The 26,064-nt window shown below is 36.5% G+C and overlaps 1 protein-coding gene across 1 annotated transcript in view; it reads right to left on the bottom strand.

The window, feature by feature from the left end:
• The window catches only part of LOC114497508 (tyrosine-protein phosphatase non-receptor type 20), a 63,788-nt gene extending 39,992 nt beyond the window's left edge, over positions 1-23,796 (bottom strand). Inside the window, exons 1-5 of the mRNA XM_036027507.1 lie at positions 23,697-23,796; positions 22,480-22,571; positions 19,251-19,253; positions 15,490-15,587; positions 12,946-13,055 (exon numbers count right to left, since the gene is read on the bottom strand). Coding sequence (XP_035883400.1) covers positions 12,946-13,055; positions 15,490-15,587; positions 19,251-19,253; positions 22,480-22,571; positions 23,697-23,796 — 403 coding nt within the window. The remainder of the gene's footprint in view (positions 1-12,945; positions 13,056-15,489; positions 15,588-19,250; positions 19,254-22,479; positions 22,572-23,696) is intronic.
• Positions 23,797-26,064: the final 2,268 nt, after the last annotated feature.

Here is a 26,064-nt window from a genome sequence, read left to right as displayed (position 1 = left end):
ATAATCCTCAAAGCCTTATACACATGGAAGAACCAGCTTCAACACAACCTGCCCTCACCAGCACAACAAAATACAAGAGGTAGTGGAAAGACTGACCCTCAGTTAATCATCTGGTGGGAAGGAACCACCAAAGAAAGACCCAACAACAATCAAAACCCAAAGGCAAGCACAGAGCCAACTTAAATGACAGCCCAAGACCAGTGAGCTTGGGAGATCAAGGAAACTACACCACTGAAACTCACTGCTATTCTACTACAGAAGTTCACACCATAAACCCAGGGAGCCAGAAAAGATCAATTTAAGGAGTTGAGGCTAACAAGAAGAGTCTCACAAACAATGCTAAGACAAAGGAACAATCCCCAAATGAAAGTAAAGGAGGATGCCTCAGAAAGAATGCTAAATGAAATAGAGGCAATTCAACTATCAGATATGGAATTCAAAGCAATGATTATCAGGAAGCCCATTGAGCTCACAATGAGCTACCAGAAACTACAGGGAAGCTACAATGAACTCACTGAAAACTACATCAACATGAAGAAGGAAATAGAAACAATGAACAAGGGCCAAGAGGAAATGAAGAATACAATTTCTGAACTGAAGAACACAGTAAAAGGAATGAAAAGCAGGATTGATGAAGCAGAAGATCAGATCAGCAAGCTAGAGGACAAAGTAGAAGAAAACTCCCAGAAAGAGCAACGAAAGGAAAAGAGGCTCAGGAAAAATCAAGAGGGATTAAGAGAAATGCAAGACAATATGAAATGTAATAATATCTGTATAATAGGGATACCAAAAGGAGAAGAGCAAGGGATAGAACACCCATTTGAAAAAGTAATGAAGGAAAACTTCCCTAATTTGATGAGAGAAAAAGTCACGCAAATCCAAGAAACAAATCCAAGAGAGTTCCAATCAAGAAGAACCCAAAGAGGGTCACTTCAAGACATATCATAATTAAAATGGCAAAATACCAAGACAAAGAGAGAATCATAAAAGCAACAAGGGAGAAAGAGGAATTAACATACAAGGGAGCCCCAATGAGGTTAGCAGCTAGATTTCTCAATGGAAACACTCCAAGCCAGAAGAGATTGGCAAGAAATATTCCAAGTAATGAAGACCAGAGGTCTGCAACCAAGGCTACTTTACCCAGCAAGGCTCTCAATCAAGATAGGAGGTCAAATAAGAAGCTTCCCAGACAAAAGAAGTCTAAAAGAATACACCTCCATTGAACCAGTGCTGCAAGAGATGTTAAAGGGCCTACTTTAAGAAAAAGAAGGAAGGGGGGGGGCAGGTACAACAATGGGAATGAATAAGTACCTATCAGTAATAACCTTAAAAGTAAATGGATTAAATGCTCCAATCAAAAGACATAGAATAGCTGAATGGATAAGAAAGCATGATCCACACATATGCTGCCTACAAGCGACCCACCTCAGGACAAAAGCTTTACCCACACTAAAAGTGAAGGGTTGGAAACAAATTTTCCTAGCAAATGAACAGGAAAAAAATCCAGGGTAGCAATACTCATATCAGAGAAAATAGACTTCCAAAAAAGGGTCATAAAAGAGACCCAGAAGATCACTTCATAATACTCAAGGGAAAAATCCACCAAGAAGACATAAATATTGTAAATATATATGCAGCCAACATAGGAGCACCCAAATACATAAAGAAAATCTTAGAGGACTTCAAGAAAGATATTGACAGCAACACAATTATACTATGGGATTTTAACACCCCACTGTCAAAAATGGACAGATCTTCCAAACAAAATATCAACAAAGGTATTGTGGCATTGAACAATACCCTAGAGCAAATAGACTTAATTGATTTATATGGAGCCCTTCATCCCCAAGAAGCAAAATACACATTCTTTTAAAACACACATGGAACATTTTCTAAGATAGATCACATGATAGGACACAAAGCAAGGCTCAACAAATTCAAGAAAATTGAAATTATACCAAGCATTTTCTCATACCACAAGGGACTGAAACTAGGAACCAACCCCAAGGGAAGAAACCCAAAACACTCAAAATCATGGAGATTTAATAGCATGCTATTAAACCATGAATGGGTCAAGAATGAAATAAGGGAAGAAATCAAAAAGTTTCTGGAAACAAATGAAAATGTACTCACAACAACCCAAAATTTATGGGACACAGACAAGGCAGTCCTGAGAGGGAAGTTCATAGCGATACAGGCCTACCTAAAACAGCTAGACACATTTCGAACAAACAACCTAACCCCACATCTACAAGAACTCGAGGAACAACAACAAAGACAGCCCAGAGAAAGTGGAAGGAAGGAAATAACCAAGATCAAAGCAGAATTAAATGACATAGAGACTAAAAGTACAATTCTAAGGATCAATAAATCCAGGAGCTGGTTCTTTGAAAAGAAAACTAAAATCGACCAGCCTTTAAGCAGGCTCATGAAGAGAAAAAGAGAAAGGATCCAAATAAACACAATCAGAAATGAGATTACAACTGACACCAGAGAAATACAAAGGATTGTAAGAAATTACTATTAAGAAGTATATGACAAGAAATTTGAAAACCTGGGTGAAATGGACAAATTTCATAAAAAGTATAATCTTCCAAACTTAATGAAGAAGAAGCAGAAAGCCTGAACAGACCAATAACAGCAGATGAAACTGAAGCACTAATCAAAAAAACACCATACACAAAGTCTGCATCCTGATGGTTTCACAGGAGAATTCTACAAAGCATTTGAGGAAGAGCTAACCCCTTCACAGACTATTCCAAAAAATCCAGAACAATGGAAGACTCCCAAACTCTTTATGAACCCGGCATCATCCTAAACCCAAAACCAAATAAAGACACAACAAAGAAAGAAAACTTCAGGCCAATATTGCTGATGAACATAGATGCTAAAATCCTCAAAAAAATATTGGCAAACCGCATCCAACAATACATTAAAAAGAGCATACACCATGACCAAGTGGGATTCACCCCAGGGATTAAAAAAATGGCCAAATATTCTCAAATCAATAAATGTAATTTATTCCATATACAAAAGCAAAGACAAAAATGACATGATCATATCAAAACATGTGGAAAAAGCATTTGATAAGGTACAGCACCCATTTATGATAAAAACACTCAGCAAAGGGAAATATAGGGAGCATTCCTCAAGATAATAAAAACTATATATGAGACCTACTGCCAACGTCATACTCAATGGACAAAAACTAAAATGTTTTCCACTAACTTCAGGAACAACACAAGGATGTCCACTTTCACCACTTCTATTCAATATAGTATTGGGAGTTTTAGCCACAGTGATCAGACAGAAAAGAAAAGAAAAGAAAAGAAAAGAAAAGAAAAGAAAAGAAAAGAAAAGAAAAGAAAAGAAAAGAAAAAAGAAAAGGAAAGGCATCCAAATCTGAAAGGAGGAAACAAAACTGTCATTGTTTGAAGAAGACTTGATAGTGTACATATAAAATCCTATAGACTCACCTGGCTGGCATACCTTAGTGTATTGAGTGCAGGCTGCAAGCTAAAGTGTTGCAGGTTCAATTTCCAGTTAGGGTACATGCCTGGGTTGCAGGCCATGACCCCGAGCAACCACACATTTGTATTTTTCTCTCTCTCTCTTCCTCCCCCCTTCTCTCTCTAAAAAATAAATAAATACAATCTTTTTAAAAAAGTGTGTCACCCATGATTTCACTCTACTTGGAGACAACCAGTGTTAATATTAAAAAAAAAATTATATAGACTCCACCAAAAAACTGCTTGACTTAATAAATGAATTTCACAAAACAGCAGGATACAAAGTCAATATCCAGAAATCAAAGGCATTTTTTGTATACCAACAATGAAACAGCAGAAGCAGAAATCAAGAAAAAATCTCATTCAATATAGCAGCAAGAAAAATAAAGTATGTAGGAATAAACCTAACCAAGGAGGTAAGAGACCTGCATGAAGAAAACTACACAACACTGAAGAAAGAAATCAAGGAAGACAAAAACAAATGGAAACATATACCGTGTTCATAGATTGGAAGAATTAACATCATCAAAATGTCCATACTACCCAAAGCAATTTACAGATTCAGTGCAAAACCTATTAAAGTACCAATGGCATATTTCACAGACATAGAACAAACACTTCAAAAATTTATATGGAACCATAAACGACCTCGAATAGCTGCTGCAATTTTGAGAAAGAAGAGCAAAGTAGGAGGGACCACAATACCTGATACCAAACTGTACTACAAGGCCACTGTAATTGAAACAGCCTGGTACTGGCATAAAAACAGGTATATGGACCAGTGGGACAGAACAGAGAGCCTACAAGTAAACCCAAGTCTCTATGGTCAATTAATATTTGACAAAGGGGGCATCAACATAAAATGGAGTAAAAATAGTCTCTTCAACAAATGATGTTGGGAGACCTAGACAGCTACATGCAAAAAAAAAAAAAAAAGAAAGAAACTCGATTACCAACTTACACCATACACAAAAATAAATTCAAGGTGGATAAAAGACTCAAATATAAGTTATAATACCATAAAAGACCTAGAGGAAAACATTGGCAGGAAAATCTCAGATATTCCATGCAGCAGTAGTTTCAGTGATGTGTCTCCTAAAGCAAGGGACATATAGGAAAGAATAAACAAATGGAACTTTATCAAATTATAATTCTTCTTCATGGCTAAAGCAAATAGCATTAAAATGAAAAAAAAAGAACCAACCATATGGGAAAACATATTTGCCAATGACACATCAGACAAGAATTTGATCTCCAAAATATATAAAGAACTCATATGGCTCCACTCCAGGAAGACAAACAACCCAATTAAAAATTGGGAAAGGACTTGAACAGACACTTCTCCAAGGAGGACATACAGAGGATCCAGAGATACATGAAACAATGCTCAGTATCACTAGCTATCAGAGAGATGCAAATTAAAACCACAATGTGATGCGACTTCACACCAGTCAGAATGGCCATTATAAACAAAGCAATGAACAACAAGTGTCTGAGAGGTTGTGGAGAAAAGGGGACCCTATGCGTTGTTGGTGAAATTGCAGACTGGTGCAACCACTATGGAAAACAGTATGCAATTTTCTCAGAAAATTAAAAATGGACCTGCCTTTTGACCCAGCAATTCCACTGCTAGGATTACATCCTAAGAACACTGAAACACCAATACAAAAGAACCTATGCACCCCAATGTTCATAGCAGCACAATTTACAATAGCCAAGTGCTGGAAGCAACCTAGATGCCCATCAGTAAATGAATTAATTGATCAAAAAACTATGGTACATTTCCACAATGGAATTTCATGCAGCAGAAAGAAAGAAGGAGCTCCTACCCTTTGCAACAGCATGGATGGAACTGGGAAACATTATGCTAAATGTAATAAGCCAGGTGGTGAAAGACAAATACCATATGATATGACCTTTAACGGGAACCTAAAGAACAGAACAAAGAAACAAGCAAAATATAACCAAGGACACCGATATAGAGAACAGACTGACAGTGTTCAGAGGGGAGAGGAGAGGGACTTTCAGGGGAAAGGAGAAGGGTTTACAGGAACAAGTATAAAGGACACATGGATAAAAACTAGGGGTGGGTGGAAATGGGAGGGAGGAGAAGAGGGCTGGGTGGGTGGGCTGGGATGGTAGTAAAAGATAGAAAATTGTACTGCAACAATTAAAATAAAATTTTAAAAGATAAAAAGATAATAGGCTGTTAAAAATAATTAGGAAAGGAAATGCTAGGGGATAGCATATATGCACATTAAAAATGCTATTATTTTTTTATTTTGCCCATATTCATGAATATTGACTACTGTCATAAATTTTTAATTTTTAACTATTGAGTCAGTATAAATTGTTATTTCACTATGGTTTAATTTTCACTTCCCTGCTTTAAAATTAGGTTGAACACCTTTTCATATTTCATCTTTAGTGAAGTGCCCATTGGTGTCAGTTCTGTCTTGGTCAGCTTCAGCTGCCATAACAAATTATCTAGACTGGGTAGCTTAGACAACAAACATTTCTCATAGTACTGGATATTAGATGTCTAAAGTCAGGGTGCCAGCATGGTTGGGTTCTTAGTGAATAGTCTCTTCCTGGTTTACAAAGGGCTGCTTTCTTCTCGCATTGTCACATAGAAAGACCATTTTAGCTCCTTCATCTGCTCTCCCCTCGCTATCCCCACTCCCAACCCTTTTAACACACTCTGGGCGTGTAGTGGGAGTGTCAGCCCTAATGATTTCTGAAAGGTTATTGTTTTCTTGCTCTGAAAATAAGGCCTGGCTTCCTGTTGAGATGGCTTATTTGATCCCTGATTCACACCCTTATTACTTTCCCTATCAAACTTTCTCTCTCTCTCTTTTTTAAATATGGATAGGTTATGAGTTTTCCAAATATTTAAGTTCTGGTTCAATTTTGCTTAGCAATTCTATCTTCAATTCATTTCTCTCTTCTCACATTTTACTATAAACAGATGGCAGGATGCAAGCAGATGATTCAACAATTTCCTGAGGAATTTCCTCACATGTGGAATGGGCTGGTCCCATATCCACATGTGGTGGATAAAAATTTAGGAAGGATATCTCCAGAGCAAGAGTCCCAGTCTCACATGAGGTTCCCCACCCCAGGGTTCCAGTGCCAGGAAGATAAGTCTCCATAACTTCTGTCTATAAAACATAGTGGGGATTAGCCAGTAGAGGAAACATCTGGGGTCCCAAGCAGTTCCCTGTAAAGAACACACACATGGACTAACTCAGATTCACTCCCTCTGAGCTCCAGCACTGGGGTAGCAGCTTGGAAAGCACCAGTGACATGCAGAGAGGAACAAGTATATGACATCAAGGCAGGAGCTGTGGGACAACTTTCTTCCACACAGGAAGGTGGGCAGAGGCCACTTTCCCTTTTCTAAGTACTCTCCCAACAAAGCCACAGAGCCAGTAGGCAGGTGGCATATCTAAGACTTGATCAACTTGGCTAACACTGTTTGCCCCACTCTGTAGATCCCCAAGACCTTATCCCACCCAACTTATGGGTCCACTCAAAATGTTAACCATGGCTTTTGCATATAAATGGCTAGTCTGGGCTCATACTTCACAACTTCCTAAATCCTATCAAACAAGTGACAGCTGTCTTCAGTATCCAGTCCTATACCAGTTACTAAGTGGCCTCAGGCCCAGTACTACCAGCAGCCAGCCTAGATTCTCAACTTGGCTTCACCTTGGAATCTCAAAGCCCAGCACAAGTAGCAGCCATCTCAGATTGTTTTATACCTCAAGCAGGGTGGCCATGGGCAGAACACAAGTGGGATATAACCTTGGCCCACAACAAACTCCAGAGCCTGCATTTCCAGTGGAGCACTACAGACCATGTTGGAGCACCAACACCCTGCCCCTGCATAGCTGATTCTCCACAGAGGGTGGAGGTTGGTGGTAAGTGGTCATAGCCAGTCCTTGAAGCTGACTATCCTGGGTAAATCCCTCCCATTGACCTGCCAGCAGCAATCAAACCTCAACTACAAGAGGAGGGTATACTCAGCTCACATGGAGGATACATTTCAAGTACACAGGTTGGGTGATAAGGGAGGCTGTGCCACTGGACTATACAGGACACCTATTACATTAGTTCACACTACCAAGACAGAGAGTAATAGCAGCTCTACCTAATTCATAGAAACAAACACAGGGAAGCTAACAAAATGAGGAGACAAAGAAACACAGCCTAAATGAAAGAACAGATTAAAACTCCAGGAAAAGAACAAAACAAAATGAAGATAATCAATCTGTCATACATAGAGTTCAAAACACTGATTATAAAGATGTTCAAGCTCATCTGGCCAAGATGGAGATATAGGTTAGAAACCCTTTGCTTCCTCATGCAACCAAAAGGAGGATAACAACCAATCTAAAATCAATAAACAACCAGAGGTGCCAGAAAATCAAACTGCATTGAACTCCAACAACCAAGGAATTAAAGAAAAAGGCAACCAGAACAACCAAACCAATAAGAACCCACGGCAAGGTGGTGGATTGCGTGGACCAGGGCCAGCTGAGAAAAACCACAGTAAGGTGATGGACTGCACAGGTAGGGATGGTTGAAGGTGAAACTGAGCCTCAGAGTTGACTGTGGACTACAGCAGTTGCTGTGGTGGAAGAAACTCCCAAAGTCACACAAGGGTTCATTAGAAAGTGGGCTAGAGATGAGCAGGCAAGTTGCATTGTTCCCTTTCTGGTCCATGCCCCACAGGCAGCACCGCAGCACAGCAAAGAGGGTTGCCCTGCCCTGGCGAATACCTAAAGCTCTGCCCCCTTACAACTTAACAGGTACATCAAGACAAAGAAAAATGGCCAAATGAAAGAACAGAGCAAAACTTCAGAAAAAGAGCTAAGTGATGAAGAGATAGCAAATTCTCTGATAGAGAATTTAAATCCCTGGTAATCAAATTGGTCACAGAACTGACTGAGCTTGGTCAAAAAATGAAAAAAACAAATGAAAGATACCCAGAGTGAAATAAAGCAATATATTCAGAGAACCAACAGTGACAGGAAGAAAACCAGGACTCAAATCAATGATTTGGAACAAAAGGGAAAAATAAACATCCAAACACAACAGAATGAAGGAACAAGAATTCAAAAAAGTGAAGAGAGACTTATGAACCCCTGGGACAACTGGAAATGTTCCAATGTCCACATTATAGGGGTGCCAGAAGAAGAACAACAGCAAGAAATTGAAAACTGATTTGAACAAATAATGAAGGAAAATTTCCCAATACAGAAAAGAAAATAAACTTCCAGGAAGTCCAAGAAGCCCAGAGAGTCCCAAAGAAGTTGGACCCAAAAAGGAACACATCAAGGCACATCATCATTAAGTTACCCAAGATTAAAGATAAAGAGAGAATCTTAATAGCAGCAAGAGGAAAGGAAAGATTACCTATAAAGGAATTCCCATTAGACTATCAGCTGATTTCTCAAAAGAAACTTTGCAGGCAGAAAGGGACTGGAAAGAAGTAGTTGAAGTCATGAAAGGCAAGGACCTACACCCAAGCTTACTCTATCCAGCCCAGCTTTCATTTAGAATGGAAGGGCAGTTAAAGTGCTTCCCCGATAAAGTCAAGTTAAAGGAGTCCATCATCACCAAGCCCTTATTACATGAAATGTTGAAGGGACTTATCTAAGAAAAAGAGGATAAAGAATATGAACAATAAAATGACAACAAACTCACAACTATCAACAAATGAACCTAAAAGAAAAGACAAATGATGAAAACAAAAACTAAGCAAACAACTAGAACAAGAACAGAATCAAAGAAATGGACATAACATCGAGAGATTTCAGTGGGGAAGGGGAAGGAGGAATGGGGGGAAAAGGTACAGGGAAAAAGAAGCATAATTAGTAGACATGAAATAGATGGGGAGAGGTAAAAAATGGTATAGGAAACAGAGAACTCAAAGAACTTACATATACAACACATGGACATGAACTGAGGGGTGGGGGTGCTGGAGGAAGGAGAGGGGATAAAAGAGGGAAAATTGGAAAAGCTGTAATAGCATAATCAATAAAAAATTCTTAAAAAACATAAAAATCTAAAATTCTCAAAAAAATAAATAAAAATGTTCAAGAAGCTTAGTGAGGACCTCAGCATCATAAAACAGATCCAGTCAGAAATGAGGGATACACTAATTGAAATAAAGAACAATTTATAGGGAAACAATAGTAGAGTGAATGAAGCTGAGAGTCAAATTGATTTGTAAGATAAAGAATCAAAAAATAACCAATCAGAACAACAAGGGGAAAGAAGGATAAAAAAAAATGTAGACAGTGTAGGCAGCAGCTGGAACAACTTTCAGTGGTGCAACACTAACATCATAGGGGTGCCAGAAAAAGAAGAGAAAGAGCAAGAAATTTGAAATCTATTTGAAAAAAAATGAAAGAAAACTTCCCTAATTTGATGATGGAAATAGGCACACAAGTCCAGGAAGCATGGAGAGTCCCAAACAAGATGGATGCAAAGAGGCCTACTCCAAGGCACATCATAATTAATATGCCAAAGTTTAAAGATAAAGAGAGGATCTTAAAAACAGCAAGGAAAAAGAAGTTAGTTACCTATAAGGGAGTGCCCATTAGACTGTCAGCTAATTTCTTAAAAGAAACTTTGCAGGCTAGAAAGGATTGGCAAGAAATATTCAAAGTCATGGAAAGCAAGGACTTTCAGATCCAAGATGGTCGAGAAGTGGAAGCTACACTAACTTCTTCCCAGGACCAATCTGGAATTACAACTAAATTGCAGAGAAATCATCCAGAATAACCAAATGAACACTAGCCAGAGAGAAGCCTTATAACCAAGGACAGACATGAGAAACTACTTCACTACAAGACTGGTAGGCAGTGAATAGGAGGTGCAAGAGGGACGACTGTGCTCCCATGGGTGGCAGCTGAAGTTCTGGAGGGATATTTCAGTGGCCTTGGAGTTCCCCCTGAGAAGTGTGGGTTTAAACCCCAAACTGGGATCCTCAACATACAGCACAAGAGCCAGAAAGAAATCCAGATAACTTCCAGATGTGAAAAGCAGCAGGGTTTCTCTCTGCCAGGGAGAGATAGCTGAAGATGCTGAGAGCCCCTTAAAGGGCCAATGGACAAAATTTCATATGCAGCCACTTACCCTGGGCTCTGGGAGAGGGAAGGCAGAGTGGACTAGAGACACTTGAGGAGAGCCAGGCAATGGTGGCTCTGAAGGGAGAACTAAAGGAATAGCTACCAGGATCCCTATGCTGAATCATTCCCCATACTGCAGAATCCGTCTTTCTCAGGAAAAACACTCCTCTCCAAGTAGCATCAGCCTGAGGGGAAACAATAGCCCTGCCCATAGGAATTACTCTGCCTGTGGTGCTTAAGTCTAGTTTCTGATTACAGCTTCATTAGATAGCAACTGATCCATTTAATGATTGATTAATTTAATAACTAAAGTGGAAAATACAAAGGAGCAGCCAAAATGGGAAAGAAACAAACCCCAAATGAAAGAACAAGAGAATTCTCCAGAAGAACTAGATGAAATGGAGACAAGCAATTTATCAGACAGAGAGTTTAGAGTAATAATTATAAGGATACTCAACAGCATAAAAAGAAACATAGAAACCATAAAAAAAAGACCAGTCAGAAATAAAGAATGCAATATCTGAAATAAATAATACACTGGAAGGAATAAACAGTAGGTTAGATGAAATAGAGGATTGAGTCAGTGTTCTGGAAGACAAGGTAGAAAAAAACATCCAAGCAGAGCAGCAAAAAGAAAAAATAATTTTAAAAAATGAGGAGAGCTTGAAAAACATTTTGGAAAACATGAAGCATGACAACACCTGTGCCATGAGAATACCAGAATGAGGAGAGCAAGCAAGTGATCAAGAACCTATTTAAAGAAACTGTGACTGATCCCTGGCTGGTGTGGCTCAGTGGATTGAATGTTGGTCTGTAAACCAAAGGATCACCAGTTCAATTCCCATTCAGGACACATGACTGGGTTGCGGGCCAGGTCGGGCCCACAGTAGGGGTTGTGCAACCACCCTCGCAACCAATGTGAGACAACCACACATTGATGTTTCTCTCCCTCTCTTTCTCCTTCCTTTCCCTCTAAAAATAAATAAATAAAATATTCTTTTAAAAAAGAAATTATGACTGCAAACTTCCCTAATCTGGTGAAGAAAAAAGACACACAAGTCCAGAGTGTGCAGCGAGTCCCAAACAATTTGAACCCAAAGAGACCTACATTGAGACACATCATAATTAAAATGACAAAGCTTAAAGACAAGAAGAGAATTCTGAAAGCCACAAAAGAATAGCAGGTAGTTACCTACAAGAGAACACCAATTAGACTGACATCTGATTACTCATCAGAAACATTTCAGGACAGAAGGAAGTAGTGTGAAATATTCAAGGTGATGAAAAGCAAAGAGCTACAACCAAGGCTACTTTACCCAGCAAAGCTATCATGTAAAATCAAAGAGAAATAAGGAGCTTCCCAGATAAGAAAAAGCTAAAGGAGTTTGTTAACACCAAACCAGTACTGCAATAAATGTTAAAGGGCTTGCTTTAAGAAGAAAAAGAGAAAGAAAATAAAACCTCATAGACCTATATGCTAAAAGGGTGAATTTTACCATATGTAAATTATACTTCAATATTTGAAAAGTATTTTCTTATAAACTACTTTTGTATGAGACTTGTATTTTATAATTGCATAGTGTGATGATACCATAATAATATTTGACATTTTTTAAATTAAAAAAGCATTAGAGAAGATATTCTGGCATTTGATGGGAGGTTGAAAAGGGTGATCTCTAAAGTCCTCTAAAACACCATAGTTTTTGAGATATGTATGTGACTCCCTCCAATCTCATCCACAAAATTTTTATGTAAGTACCTGTATGAATATAATCATTTATGGTTATATTTATGTTTGTATTATATACAAATGTAAATATATATGCATGGAAAATAATTGGAATATTCTTCAGTATTATGATTTATTATATTATACACACTTGTGTTTCCTTCCCCCCCCCCACAATATGTGATTATGTGTAATCCAAAAAAAAGTTATTATTTAACTTACAAAATACATACTGTGCAACAAATTAAAATTAGGTAAATGAGGGAGGTCATATTCAAGTCTATACAAATCTATAATCCCTAGTTTAAGAAAATATAAAGTAGCTCACTTCAATATGTCACATTTGATATATTAAAATATTTAAAGAATAGAAATTTGCCCATTTGAATGTGGATTGTGCAGCATTTTCCTCATTTTTAAAAGAAAAACCTAGACAACCATGTTTTCCCTCATTTTAAAAATTTTTCCTAGCTCTTTCCTGCATTATATTAGAAATTTCTTTGTGCATACCTCTGAAACATAGCCTCTTGAAGAATTTGCTATTAGAAATAGGATGAAGTCATACCGTGCAGATGAGGAGAAACAGTCTGGGATGGCCCTGCCAGCTCATCCTCACTGTTCCACTTGTCTCTTAGGAAGGATCCACTGGCTGTCCATATACTATGTTCACTCTCACTAGAAAATAAATTTGTATAGTGTTCATGTCAAAGAACATGCACATTAAAAAATATCTGATAATCCACAGTAATTATTAAATTGACGTTAACCTCCATTTCAATTCAGCCACACACTTTAATTTTCTGCACCTGGAACTGACCCACTTCCAAAGAGATAATTCTAAAATCCCAATGTCTGATCACCAACTCCATTTCCTTCCACTTTTACCTGGCTTGCAAACTAGCTACCTTCGACCTATCCACCTATTCACTTTCTTCTTTTATCTAGGTTGTGGGAAAACAGTACTAGGGTTGCTGGGCTTTCTTGTATCATCAGAGAATCATTTGGAAAACATTGGTATATCTCTGTTCCATTTCCTCGACTATTCCTCCTACAGCCAACTACCACCCTCATGGAGTCCAGACCTTAATGCTCTGTTATAGTAAAAATGCAACCCCTTCTAGAAAATACAGCCCAGAAAACAGGAGCTCTTTCAACTTACTTTTTAAATGTATACCTAGATGCATCAGTGGTCTTCATTATTCCTTACTTCCTGTTCAGAATTAATCCTTCCACGTTCTCAAGTACCATGAATGCTGTATCCTCTGAGATATTTTTCAAAAATTTCTTTATATAATCACTCCCTATCAGCAGATTCTTCCACATTATAAAGATACTCAATTCTCTCTCAATTTAAACATAGAAGACTCTTTAAACTTTCTATCATCATCTAACTACTGCTCTATTTCTAATGATTTTTCAAATGCTAATCCACACGCATTTGTTTTCTTTCCAGCTTCTCACCACTCAGGTTACTCACTTGTGTAATCTGCTTGGCTCTTGTTGCACTTTCATTTATAACTCCACCTAACAAAAACCTCTTACTTTGGCTTCTGGGTCTAATCTTTAATGTCCAGAGAAATTTCTCCTTAAAATACAAATGTTATTATATCCATGCACCAACTTCAGGATAAACCAAGGCTCCTAGTGGACACATAAGTTTAGGATTTTGGCAATGTGGTCTTTGCCTACTTTTTCATTGTCATCTCCACATGCACTTCAAGCTTTAACCTTAACAAAATAAAGGCTTTTTTCTTTTATTTATGTGGATAATTTCAGGTTTCTTTTCTTTCTCCTTCTTTGTTTCCTGCCAGCTACCTTCTACCTTGCTACCAAAAATCCTTCATATAGATAGATAGGTAGATAGATGATAGATAGATGAATAAAACAAGGGTTGTATCTATGCTTTATTTTCATTCTAACAGATAGAATAAATTGTATACTCCTTGGTTTCACACATATCTAGTTCCTTCACACTTTGACTTATGCTATATTTTTGGCTCCATCTCTCATCTTCTGAAGCTTTCTGGCATTCCAATTCACAATTCACACCCTACAATTCTTAACACATAACATTTCCCACCATTAATAAGGTATTTTCACAACTCGCTACCTTTGCTCAAACTTCTGTCGCATGATTGAAATTTTCTTCCCTCTTTTCACCTGCTAGATTTCTATTTATTTTGACCCAAAATCCAACCAAAATATATTTTCTCCAAGCAAATGGTAAATAATGCCCCTCTTCCATACTGTTCTGTCTTCTGTACTCAAAAGTCCTTGGACTTTAACTTTATAATAGTTACTATATTGCATTTAAATTTGTCTCTTTCATATTTTCCCCTAGTTAAACTACAAACTAAAGAGCAAGAACTATGCAGTGTTTTGCATTTATAAATAGTGCTCAGTATATAATTAGTATCTGCTAATTATTATATACTATTAGCATATAGTTTGTTCATTTAATGTACTTCTGAAAGTTGTACATACAAGATTTATACCATATACATTATTGTGCAGTACTATCCCAGTCTCTATAGGTAATATAACAGAAACATCTAAGAAAAAATGACTCAATAAAATGTTTCCTTATTTGATATGTTTTTGCATATAACACCTAAATCTGAACATTTTATGAACAGGAAACCTCCTGTTTCTTTGTTTTTTCTGATGGAAATTTACTTTGTTCCTGATTCTTTAAATTTTTTTTCATACAAAGTTCCAGGAATTCACCATGCTAGCAGTCCTTTTGTTTCTAGCACATTATTTTCTTTCTAGAAACAGACATAATTTCCAATAAAGTCTCACTGCATACTGAGCTTCACCCTACCTTAAGTATAGTGGCTCCTCAGGAGCTCTGGACACATTTACAAAGGCTTGGGAACTATGGAATTACTGAGATGGCAGAGAAATTAAATTCTTTAAATAATATCTGTTTCTTGTGTTAATGCCATATTTATGAGATCATGAATACATCCTACTTCTAGTCAAACCAAGTTGTACTTACAAGGAGCTATATTTTTAAAAAGATATATCAAACATTTGTCTCCACTCAGAAGGCTAGCTAGCTATTAAAATGACTAAATAGAAAACTACATAAGCATGTTAGTTATACCTTTTTGTAGGCTCTTTAAAAAAATCTTCATAGTCACTATGTTGGAGATCCTGAAGAGAGAATTTTCCCTTCTCTGAGTTAACCTCATTTGCAAAAACCTACAGGCATAAGAATAGAACATTATGGCTAAATTTCATAAATATATAAATTAAAAGCATGATTTCTATAGCTTCCTGAAAAAACAATAAGTAAAAATGGACAGTTATAAAACCAGTCACAGGAGTGTAAAGTCATCATAAGGAATATAGTCAATAATATTATAATAATTATGTATGGTGTTAGATGGGTACTATATATACCAGGGTGATTACTTTGTAAGGCATGTACATATCTAATCATTATGTTGCACTCCTGAAACTAATATAATATTATATGTCAATTATAATATTAAAAACATTAAGGTATTCAATAAACAGTAAGTTATCCATAACAATTAAAACTATAATCACAGTGTGACTTTTACTCCTAGAAAATCACTTGAAATGTGTATCTCCCTATCAAATATTTTCTAATCTGCCATAACAGACTAGACTACTATTCATATACAAGTGATTTTTATTGAATCACTCAAATTATTTTCCAAAAGTTGATTTTTAAAAATAAGCTTCATTGTTCTTAGAAAAAAGATTATGACTTCAACACAGAGATTCTTATCATGAGTGTTGAGTTTATTGTAAATAGAACATTCTCATTGAATCTGTACATTGCTTTGGGTAGTATGGACATTTTGATGATGTTAATTCTTCCGATCCATGAACACAGTATATATTTCTATTTGTGTGTGTCTTCCTTAATTTTTTTCTTTAGTGTTCTGTAGTTTTATGTCCTTGATTAGATTTATTCCTAGGTATTTTATTTTTCTTGTTGCTATATCAAATGGGATTTTTTTCTTGATTTCTGCTTCTGCTGTTTCATTGTTAGTATACAAAAAAGCCTTTGATTTCTGGATATTGATTTGTATCCTGCTGTTTTGCCAAATTCATTTATTAGGTTGAGCAGTTTTTTGGTGGAGTCTATAGGATTTTCTATACACACTATCATGTCATCTGCAAACAATGACTATTTTGTTTCCTTCTTTCTGATTTGAATGCCTTTCATTTCCTTTTCTTGTGTGATCACTGTGTCTAAAACTTCCAATACTATATTGAATAGAAGTGGTGAAAGTGGACAAACTTGTCTTGTTCCTGATCTTGTGGAAAAGATTTTAATTTTTGCCCATTGAGTATGATGTTGGCTGCAGGTCTCTTATATATGGCCTTTATTTAAGTTGAAGCATTATGCTAAGCAAAATAAGCCAGGTGGTAAAAGACAAATACCATATGATCTCACCTTTAATGGGAACCTAAACAAAAAAACAAACAAGCAAAACATAACCAAAGACACTGAAATAGAGAACAGGCTGACAGTGACCAGAGACGAGAGGGGAGGGAATTTCAGGGGAAAAGGGAAAGAGTATACAGGAACAGGTATAAAGGATACATGGACAAAAACTAGGGGGGTGTGGAAATGAGAGGAAGGTGAGGAGGACTGGAGGAGTGGGCTAGGATGAGTGTAAAAGACAGAAAACTGTACTTAAACAATTCAAATAAAAAAATTAAAAAAGAACATTCCCAACATTGTATTTATCTTTCTTTTAGAGCTTTTCTCTGCCATGAGATTTAGTACTGCCCAACTGACTTTAGTCTACTTTATTGCATTTGGAGCCTCTGGTACAGTATATAGCCTACCAGTAAACAAAATTGAACATAATAAGAGGGGGAAAGACACATTAAAATACAGATTCAGTAATCAGTATTTTAGCCCTTATTTCTGCTTCAATTAATCTATTCACTCACAGTTTTTTCCTGGGGGCCTATTATGTGTAGATACTCTTCTAAATACTGCAGATAAAACACTGAACAAAAGAGGCTTGTGTTCTGCCCTTGTAGAGCATACATAGTTTCAGAGGGAAAGAAGAAATACACAGTAAGCATATAAAAATTACAGTGGTGATAAGTGTTAATGTAGTAACAGAATATAGTGATGCATAATAGCCATGTACCTTAAAAACAAAAAGTACTAAGCAAAGGAAGCATCTTGAGCAAAAAGATCAGGTCCACAATCCAGGCAGCCTTTTATGGTCTAGCTGCTGCCTAATTTCCCACCCTCATCTCTTGCCTATTTCTCATGCAGCATCTCCAGGCACAGCCTATGTCCGGCATTTTTGTCTTTTTTGAAGTGTTCTTTGATTACTTTAATTTTGTAAAGCTTATTAATCTTTTCCCCTCTTGCTAGTTGTATGTGTTTTGCTTGATTCCATAAAATTTCCTAGACCTGAAATACCTCTTGTGGGCATACATACAGACATCATTCCAGAACATGAACCCAAACACAATTTTAAAACCAAGCACATTAGTGGAAAGATATAAAAAACTACCCAGAACTCCTATCAAGCATATTCATTTTGCTGAACAATTTAAAACATATAGCTTATTGAGTTTTTAATATAACATTAATAAACATTGCCTGAAATATAAAGTTAACATATTTTAGCAATAACTTTATCATTTTAGAACATATTGCCCTGGCTGGTATAGCTCAGTGGATTGAGTGTGGGCTGCGAACCAAAGCATCACAGGTTCAATTCCCAGTCAGAGCACATGCCTGGGTTGCAGGCCATGGCCCCCGGCAACCACACACTGATGTTTCTCTCTCTCTTTCTTTCTCCCTCCCTTCCCTCTCTAAAAATAAATAAATAAAAGTTAAAAAAATTAAAAATTAAAAAAAGAACATACTAACTTTTGGTAGATTAGCTAATTGCTGTTTTGAATAATATATAAAACATAAATTTAAAAAATCCCTATGCAAGTAAGAAAAATATTAATTATCCAATATTTTTCTAAAATATTTTAAGCTTTGCTTTTAATATTTAAGGATTTAATTCACCAACAATCAATTTCAGTATAAAGTGTACTTTTGTCTCTCTGCTCAACCACCAACAATGATCTTGCATTCAACTGGACATTGACAAGACCCAATAGGCCACACCTGGTGCCAAAGAATATAGAAGAACAGCCACAACACATCAGCAGTACAATCTTACATTTGCCCACATCAGGAGTCCTAACAGCTTTCTCATGTCAACTCAGGTGAAGGTAGCAAGACCACATGGGTGGTCTCACCCATGTCATCCTGGCTTAGAAGCCTCAAGCAGAACAGGAACCAGTGTCTCTTATAACACTCCATGAACCTGGCTTCTGGAGATCACAGAAAAGGGCTTCCCACATTCACCCCATTTGCACTTTCAATAAGGTATGTATTGTCTTAGTCATAAACCTTCCAATCCAGGAGCCATTTTTACCATAATCAATGTGCTGCTTGATAACTCAGATGATAGTCCACCTTTATTAGGTTTCCAGAGAAATAGGATACCAGAAGGCTAACAAAAGATTATTTTCTTACTGCGAAGAAGAAAAGGTTCTCATGACCTTTACTCATAGGTAAAAATGCAGTTTTATTGTTCCTATGGGAATAACCAACTATACCAGCACCATTAATTGAGCAGACCATTCTATCTGCAATGCTACCTATCACATGAACAGTTCCTGTATATGCATCAATGGGTATTTTTCTGTAATTTCTATGCAGTTTCATTGGCCTTATTTGCCACTTGCTTAATTACATATTTACTTAATTCCTATAGCCTTGTAATAAGTCTTGACAACCTGCAGTTCCAGTCACCTCCTCTACCACATATACACTTTTCCTTCCTTACCTAATACTTTCTTGCCTATTTGTGGCCTTCTGTTTTCCCAAGTTTTTGAATCAGCTGATCAAATCGCACATACACACACATGCACAAGACCTATGAAATTCAGTTAAATTAATTTTGTAATTTACATTAGGGATAACTGTTATCTTTATTATATTGTCTTATTATTCATTAATATGATATAGCTATTATAACATTCTATGATATTCTCAATAAAGGCAATTCATACCTTTTCTTAGATTTACTCCTATATATTTACTAGCTAGTATCATTGTAAATATAATGATATAGATTATATCATTATATTTGCTAACTGCTGCATATTGAACAAACCACAGATTTTCATATATAATAATTTTGTATTTATTCTATTCTAAATACTTTATATTTCTTATGATGTCTTCTATGACCCATGAGTTTGAAAGGACATATCTTTACATTCCAAATGTATGTTTCATCCTTTTGTGATTGACTTCTACCAAATTTCTTTATGTCAGAGACCACAGTCAGTCTGTAAGATTATTTGAGATATAGTTTGATTTGGAACATGGTGAATTTTTGCAAATGATCCATGTATGCTTGAAAAGAATGTGGTCTCTAATTTTTGGATGCAAGTTCTATTTATGTTTATTATACCGAGCTTGCTGATTGTTTTTTGGGGGGTAGTATCTATACTCTTAACTGTCTAATCTATTTTTAGGAGATAGTTTTAAATGTTGTAGTATCATAGTGAACTTATAAATTCCTCCTTATAATCCTGCCAAATATTAATTTATATATTCTGAAACTATTAGATGCTTATAAATTTAAAACTTTATATCTTCCTTGTGAACTAAACCTTTCAGTGTTATATAGTGACCTCTTAATACCTAATGCTTTTTGCTTTCGTCTCTTTGTCTGATATTACCATAGCTACAACAGCTCTCTTTTTTTTTGGTGTTAACTTGTGTATTTTAACTATTTTATTTTAAAATATCAAGGGAGCCCTGGCTGGTGTGGCTCAGTGGACTGAGCATGGGCCTGCGAACCAGTGTCACTGGTTTGATTCCCAGTCAGGGCAAATGCCTGGGTTGCAGGCCAGGTCCCCAGTAGAGGGTGAGCTAAAGAGGCAACCACACAGTGATGTTTCACTCCCCCTCTTCCTCCCTCCCTTCCCCTCTCTCTAAAAATAAATAAGTAAAATCTTAAAGAAAAACAAATAAAATATCAAGGAAAAATGTTTCCCAAGGATTTCTCCTCATTAAACTATATAAATTACCAATAAATTAAATAAAATGAGTTCTATAGAGTTAATCTAGTCCTGAAAACTTGTTTATTGATATTAATCAGTAAAATAAATTTCTAAAAATTAATTTCAGAATAATTAAAATAGAAATGTGGAGATTGTGAGTGCAATGAGATAGAGAAGAAGTGATGTGGTGCTATTACATCACCACGATCCCTCCAATCTCCAGCACAACATAGTGTAAAAGCCATTTGCATACAACTCATTTACTAAGAAAAGGTTAAAACACCTGAGTGAGAAGTCCTAGCATAATTTTCACCTGAGACATATTTCAAATCATGCTTCACAATCAACTTGATTACACTTATCAAAGAAGCAAACTGTTCTAGATGGCCGCAGTTCAAGCTAAAGTATCACTTAGGACTAAATATGTCTTTGATTGAATGAAATGTGATTTGGCTAACAATGTCAAGAAGGCACAAGGAGAAATATACTAAATTATCAAGATTTCAGGTCTTTTTGTTGATTTCTCACTGAATCAAATTAATTTCAAATTAAAGAAAAGGATGGGTAAATTTTTCTGACAAGACTAAATTAGCTTTACTACACTGCATATTCTAAGCATTTTATGAAAACAAAGTAATACTAGAAGATAGGACCCTGGTTTCTAGCCTATTCTCTGTGACTGAAGAGCTGTATGATCATAGATAAATCATTTCAGCTTTTTCTAGGACCTTAGTTTCTTCACCTCTAAATAAATAAAATGAGAAAAAGTTTCTTGATCTATTTTTCAAATTTAACCATCTACAAGTCTATGAGTCTAGACAATTCCTAGGAACAGCATCATACCTGAAAAAGCATCTGGTGTCTATAACATCAATTTAATTGCTTCATGAAATATAAGAAAAGCAAATTCTGATAAAAGAGCTGATTTTCCCAACATACTTTAAAAAACATCCAGAAATATACTAAGATAATTTTTTCAAAAAGGAAGCTTTAAAAAATATCAAAACTCATTCAAATATGTCAAGCCATAAGATATAAGGAAAAACAAACCATAAAATGTACTCAATTCTAAAAGAGAGTCAAGTAGAGTTACATAAAGGATCTACTCAGGACATTCTATGAAGTTGTTCACTTTTAAATCATCTCTCCATCAAGAAGAAAATCATTCTTATCAAGAGTGGGTCTGAGAGTCCAGAAGAGAGACTGGTAGCCAGGGATGCAGTGGTGACCTTGATAAGACCAGCTTACGTATCTCACACACACACACACACACACACACACACACACACACAAATCTACCAATCTTCAAAGCTGTTTTTCAAATCAGCAACACAACTGTCATCTCTGAGTGAGGGTGGTGGTCAAACTGGACAGTGGGGGAAGCAGGGTTATTTTTTATCATGATTTTTATCTCTATTAAAGCTAGAACTTATAGGAAGTAAGCAGGAAGACAGCAAAATCATGGGTGTCCCAAAGTTCTAGGAGATTAGATAAGAGGAAAAAAATACAAGGCACTCAAAAGATGAAAATGCATTGCCCCTTTGGTGCACTAAACCTATCAGTATCTCCAAATAGAAAGTACTGTATCAAGGTAAGAGATTTTTGCCCCCAATTTTTTTACAACCCTCTACTTTCCCATAGTTTGGAGACACTGCACCAAGCTGTCTCTATCAAGTAAAAATTCCATCAATATATTTAAAATTTCTTCAATGTTTATGTGAAATTTATTTTGTATTTGTTAGTATCATATAATGAAGTAGGTGCCAACATGAGCAAAGTTTCCAGAATAGCATCAAAAGTGGTTTTATTTAAAGCTGCATAAAGTTCCACACTTTCAAATCCCTGTTTTTGGTCACCTTCAATATCAGAGTAACACAGAAATGAAAATATCACTGTGATAAGGAAAACAAAATGGACACCTATTTCTTTGAGAGCTTAGTCAGTGATTTGAGTATTAGTCTCATATCAGCAGAGATCCCACTTTTTCTAGGTTTACCTCATTAGTCACTGATCTAGGCATCTTTCTCTGACTTGATGAAGGCAAAGTCTTCCAGAAATTCAGGTCTTCCATATTAGAGTCATCTCCCTTCTGATCTTTTCCTGAACAAAAGAAAGAATTAATCAAATACAAAGTGTTACACAGAAGGAATGACTGAATCTGAATGAGAAAAGTCAAGCTGTGTGAAGGGACTTTTCACCTACTCTTCCTATTTTAGTCATTTCATCTTTATCTCATATGTTACATTTGCTTTTCTCCTTGCTTTGAAAAACTAACATAGCGAACATGATTCTTCTTCTGTGAGTATCCTCAGGAAACTGATTGTCAAGCAGTCCCTTTGCTCCTACTTCTATATTATTCAAGGAAGTATTCTTCAGGTGAATCCTAAATATATGACCCACAGAAACTATGCACTGGAATCTACAGAATAAAATTTTCTGTGTTTCAGAGTCTACTTCTTAGATAAAAAAAAAATGTGACATGTCTCATATTATTACTAAGAAATAAATTATCAATATGTAAAGACACATAAAAAGCTTTTTTAGGCTTTATTGAAGAATGTAATATAAATAATCCCTACAAAAAATATTGCTGGCTTTATTACAAGATTGTTGCTTACTCTGTTAATTCTACTGCACAGAATCTTCCAGAAACCAAGAGAGATATTTTTCTCTGATCTTAGAATTGAGCACTTGGAATACTGTTTCCTATATCATGTCAGTCTTACATATTATAATTTAGAAATTTTGTGACACAGCATGTTACAAAATCAATCAATCTGAACACTAGTGCATTGCTGAGTGTGATAAAAAGGAAATAGAAATTATGGACTATTATAGTAAATTTTTATAAACATATAGTACAAAGTATCAATGAAAGGGCCACATATCAAAACTGATATGAATTAGCTAAAGCAGTGTTAAGGAGGAAAAGTATGGTTTTTAAATAGATTGATAAAAAAAGAAAAAAGTTACAAAACCAAGTTTTGTATTCAATTCTAAAGACCAAGAATAACTGAGGAAATGACCAAAACTATAGAAGGGGAGATAACATTAAAAAGTAGCAAATAGAGTAGTGGCCAAGGTGAAGGCATAAGTAGAAAAGTTTTGCTTCCTTGCATAACCAAAACAAGGAAAACAACCAATTTAAAAACAAAAACAACCAGAAATTCCAGAATATCAAAGTGCATGGGAGTCCAACAACCAAGAAATTAAAGAAACATTCACCCAAACTGCTAGGAGAGGTGAAGCGGGAAAGTGGGGAAGAGTGGACAAGTGGCAAGATGGCGGACAGAGTGGCAAGGTGGGAGCTAGCTGACTGGGACATCCCACATTTGCATGGGGATAAGCTGGGAGAAACAAATTGGGAGTGAGACAGACAAGGCAACCCTGGGTTCCAGCATGAAAAACTAAAGACTCAAAACCTTTGGCTGTAAAAATCTGTGGAGGCTGAGGTGGGACAAACTCCCAGTATCACAGGAGAGTCTGTTGGAGATGTCCATGTGGTCCTAGAACATACACAAACCCACTCACCTCCAAATCAGCACCTGAAAGGGCACAATCCGCTTGTGAATAATGGGGGAAGTGATGGAAAGAGGGCGAGAGCCTAGAAAGTAGCATTGTTCCCTCTCTAACCCCTCCTCACAGACAGCGCCAAAGCACAGCAAAGAAGGTTGCTCCACCTTGGCAAATACCTAAGGCTCTTCCCCTTAAAACATAACAGGTGCACAGAGAAAAAGATCTATGGCCCAAATGAAGGAAGATTAAAACCCCAGAAAAAATCTAAGCAGCAAGGAGATAGTCAACCTATCTGATACACAGTTCAAAACACTGGTAATCAGAAAGCTCAAAGAATTTACTGAGTTTGGTCACAAAATGAAGGAAGAAATAGAGGCTATACAAAGTGAAATAAAGGAAAATATACAGGGAACCACTGCCGAAGTGAAGAAAACTGGGACTCAAATCAACAATTTGGAACAAAAGGAAGAAATAAATAGCCAAACAGAACAGGATGAAAAAACAAGAATTCAAAAAAATAAGGAGAGGTGGAGGAACCCCTAGGACAACTTTAAACGCTCCAAGTACAGAATCATAGTGGTTCCAGGAAAAGAGGAAGAGCAAGAAATTGAAAATTTACTGAACAAATAATGAAGGAAAACCTTGCCATCTGGCAAAAGAAACAGACCTCCAGGAAGTCTATGAAGTTCAGAGTACCAAGAAGCTGGGCCCTAGAAGGAACACACCAAGACACATGACCATTAAGTTACCCAAATTTAAGATAAGGAGATAATCTTAAAAACAGCAAGAGAAAAAAAACACAGTTACCTACAAAGGAGTTCCCATAAGACTATCAGCTGATTTCTCAAAAGAAAGCTTGCAAGCAAGAAGGGGCTGAAAAGAAGTACTTAAAGTCATGAAAGGCAAGGACCTACATCCAAGGTGACTCTATCCAGCAAAGCTATCATTTAGAATGGAAGGGCAGATAAAGTGTTTCCCAGATAAGGTCAAGTTAAAAGAGTTCATCATCACAAAGCCCTTATTATATGAAATGTTTAAGGGACTTATCCAAGAAATTGGAAAACATAAAAAACCATGAACAGTAAAATGGCAACAAACTCACAACTATCAACAATTGAACTTAAGAAACAAAAACTAAGCAAACAACTACGACAGGAACAGAATCACAGAAATGGAGATCACATGGGGGATTATCAGTGGGAAAAGGGGAGGGAAGAATGGGAGGAAAAGATACAGAGAATAGGAAGCATAATAATTAGGTACAAAATAGACAGGAGGAGATTTAGAAAGTACAGGAAATGGAGAAGCCAAAGAACTTGTATGTACAATCCATGGACATGAACTGGAAGAGGGGAATGGTGGAAGATGGGAGGGTACAGGCAGAAGAGGGTGTAAGGGGAGAAAAAATGGAACAACTGTAATAGCATAATGAATACAATATAAAATAAAAACAGAATATAAGAAATAAGCTAAAACTAGAATAATGAAAAATAAAAAAGTATTCAAAAATGACTTAAAAATACAAACCTCTCTCACTACACAATTAACAACATTAAAAAACAAAAGGCCAGCCCGCAGCCCTCCCCTCTTCCCTCCCATTTCTATGCCCCCCCAATTATTGTTGTCCATGTGTCTTTTATACTTGTTCCTGTAAACCCTTCCCCTTTACCCCTGAAATTCCCTCCCCTCTCCCCTCTGGTCACTGTCAGCCTGATCTCTATTTCAGTGTCTTTGGTTATATTTTGTTGTTTGTTTGTTTTGTTGTTTAGGTTCCTATTAAAGGTGAGATCATATGGTATTTGTCTTTCCCTGCCTGGCTTATTTCATTTAGCATAATGCTTCCCAGTTCCATCCATGCTGTTGCAAAGGGTAGGAGCTCCTTCTTTCTTTCTGCTGCATAGAATTCCACTGTGTAAATGTACCACAGTTTTCTGATCCATTCACTTACTGATGGGCACCTAGGTTGCTTCCAACACTTGGCTATTGTAAATTGTGCTGCTATGAACATTGGGGTGCATAGGTTCTTTGGATTGGTGTTTCAGGGTTCTTAGGATATAATCCTAGTGGTGGAATTTCT

Source organism: Phyllostomus discolor, chromosome 5, assembly GCF_004126475.2.
Source record: "Phyllostomus discolor isolate MPI-MPIP mPhyDis1 chromosome 5, mPhyDis1.pri.v3, whole genome shotgun sequence".
Lineage (NCBI taxonomy): Eukaryota > Metazoa > Chordata > Mammalia > Chiroptera > Phyllostomidae > Phyllostomus > Phyllostomus discolor.
Note: the sequence above shows the minus strand (reverse complement) of the source record. Positions and strands in the feature narration are given on the sequence as shown.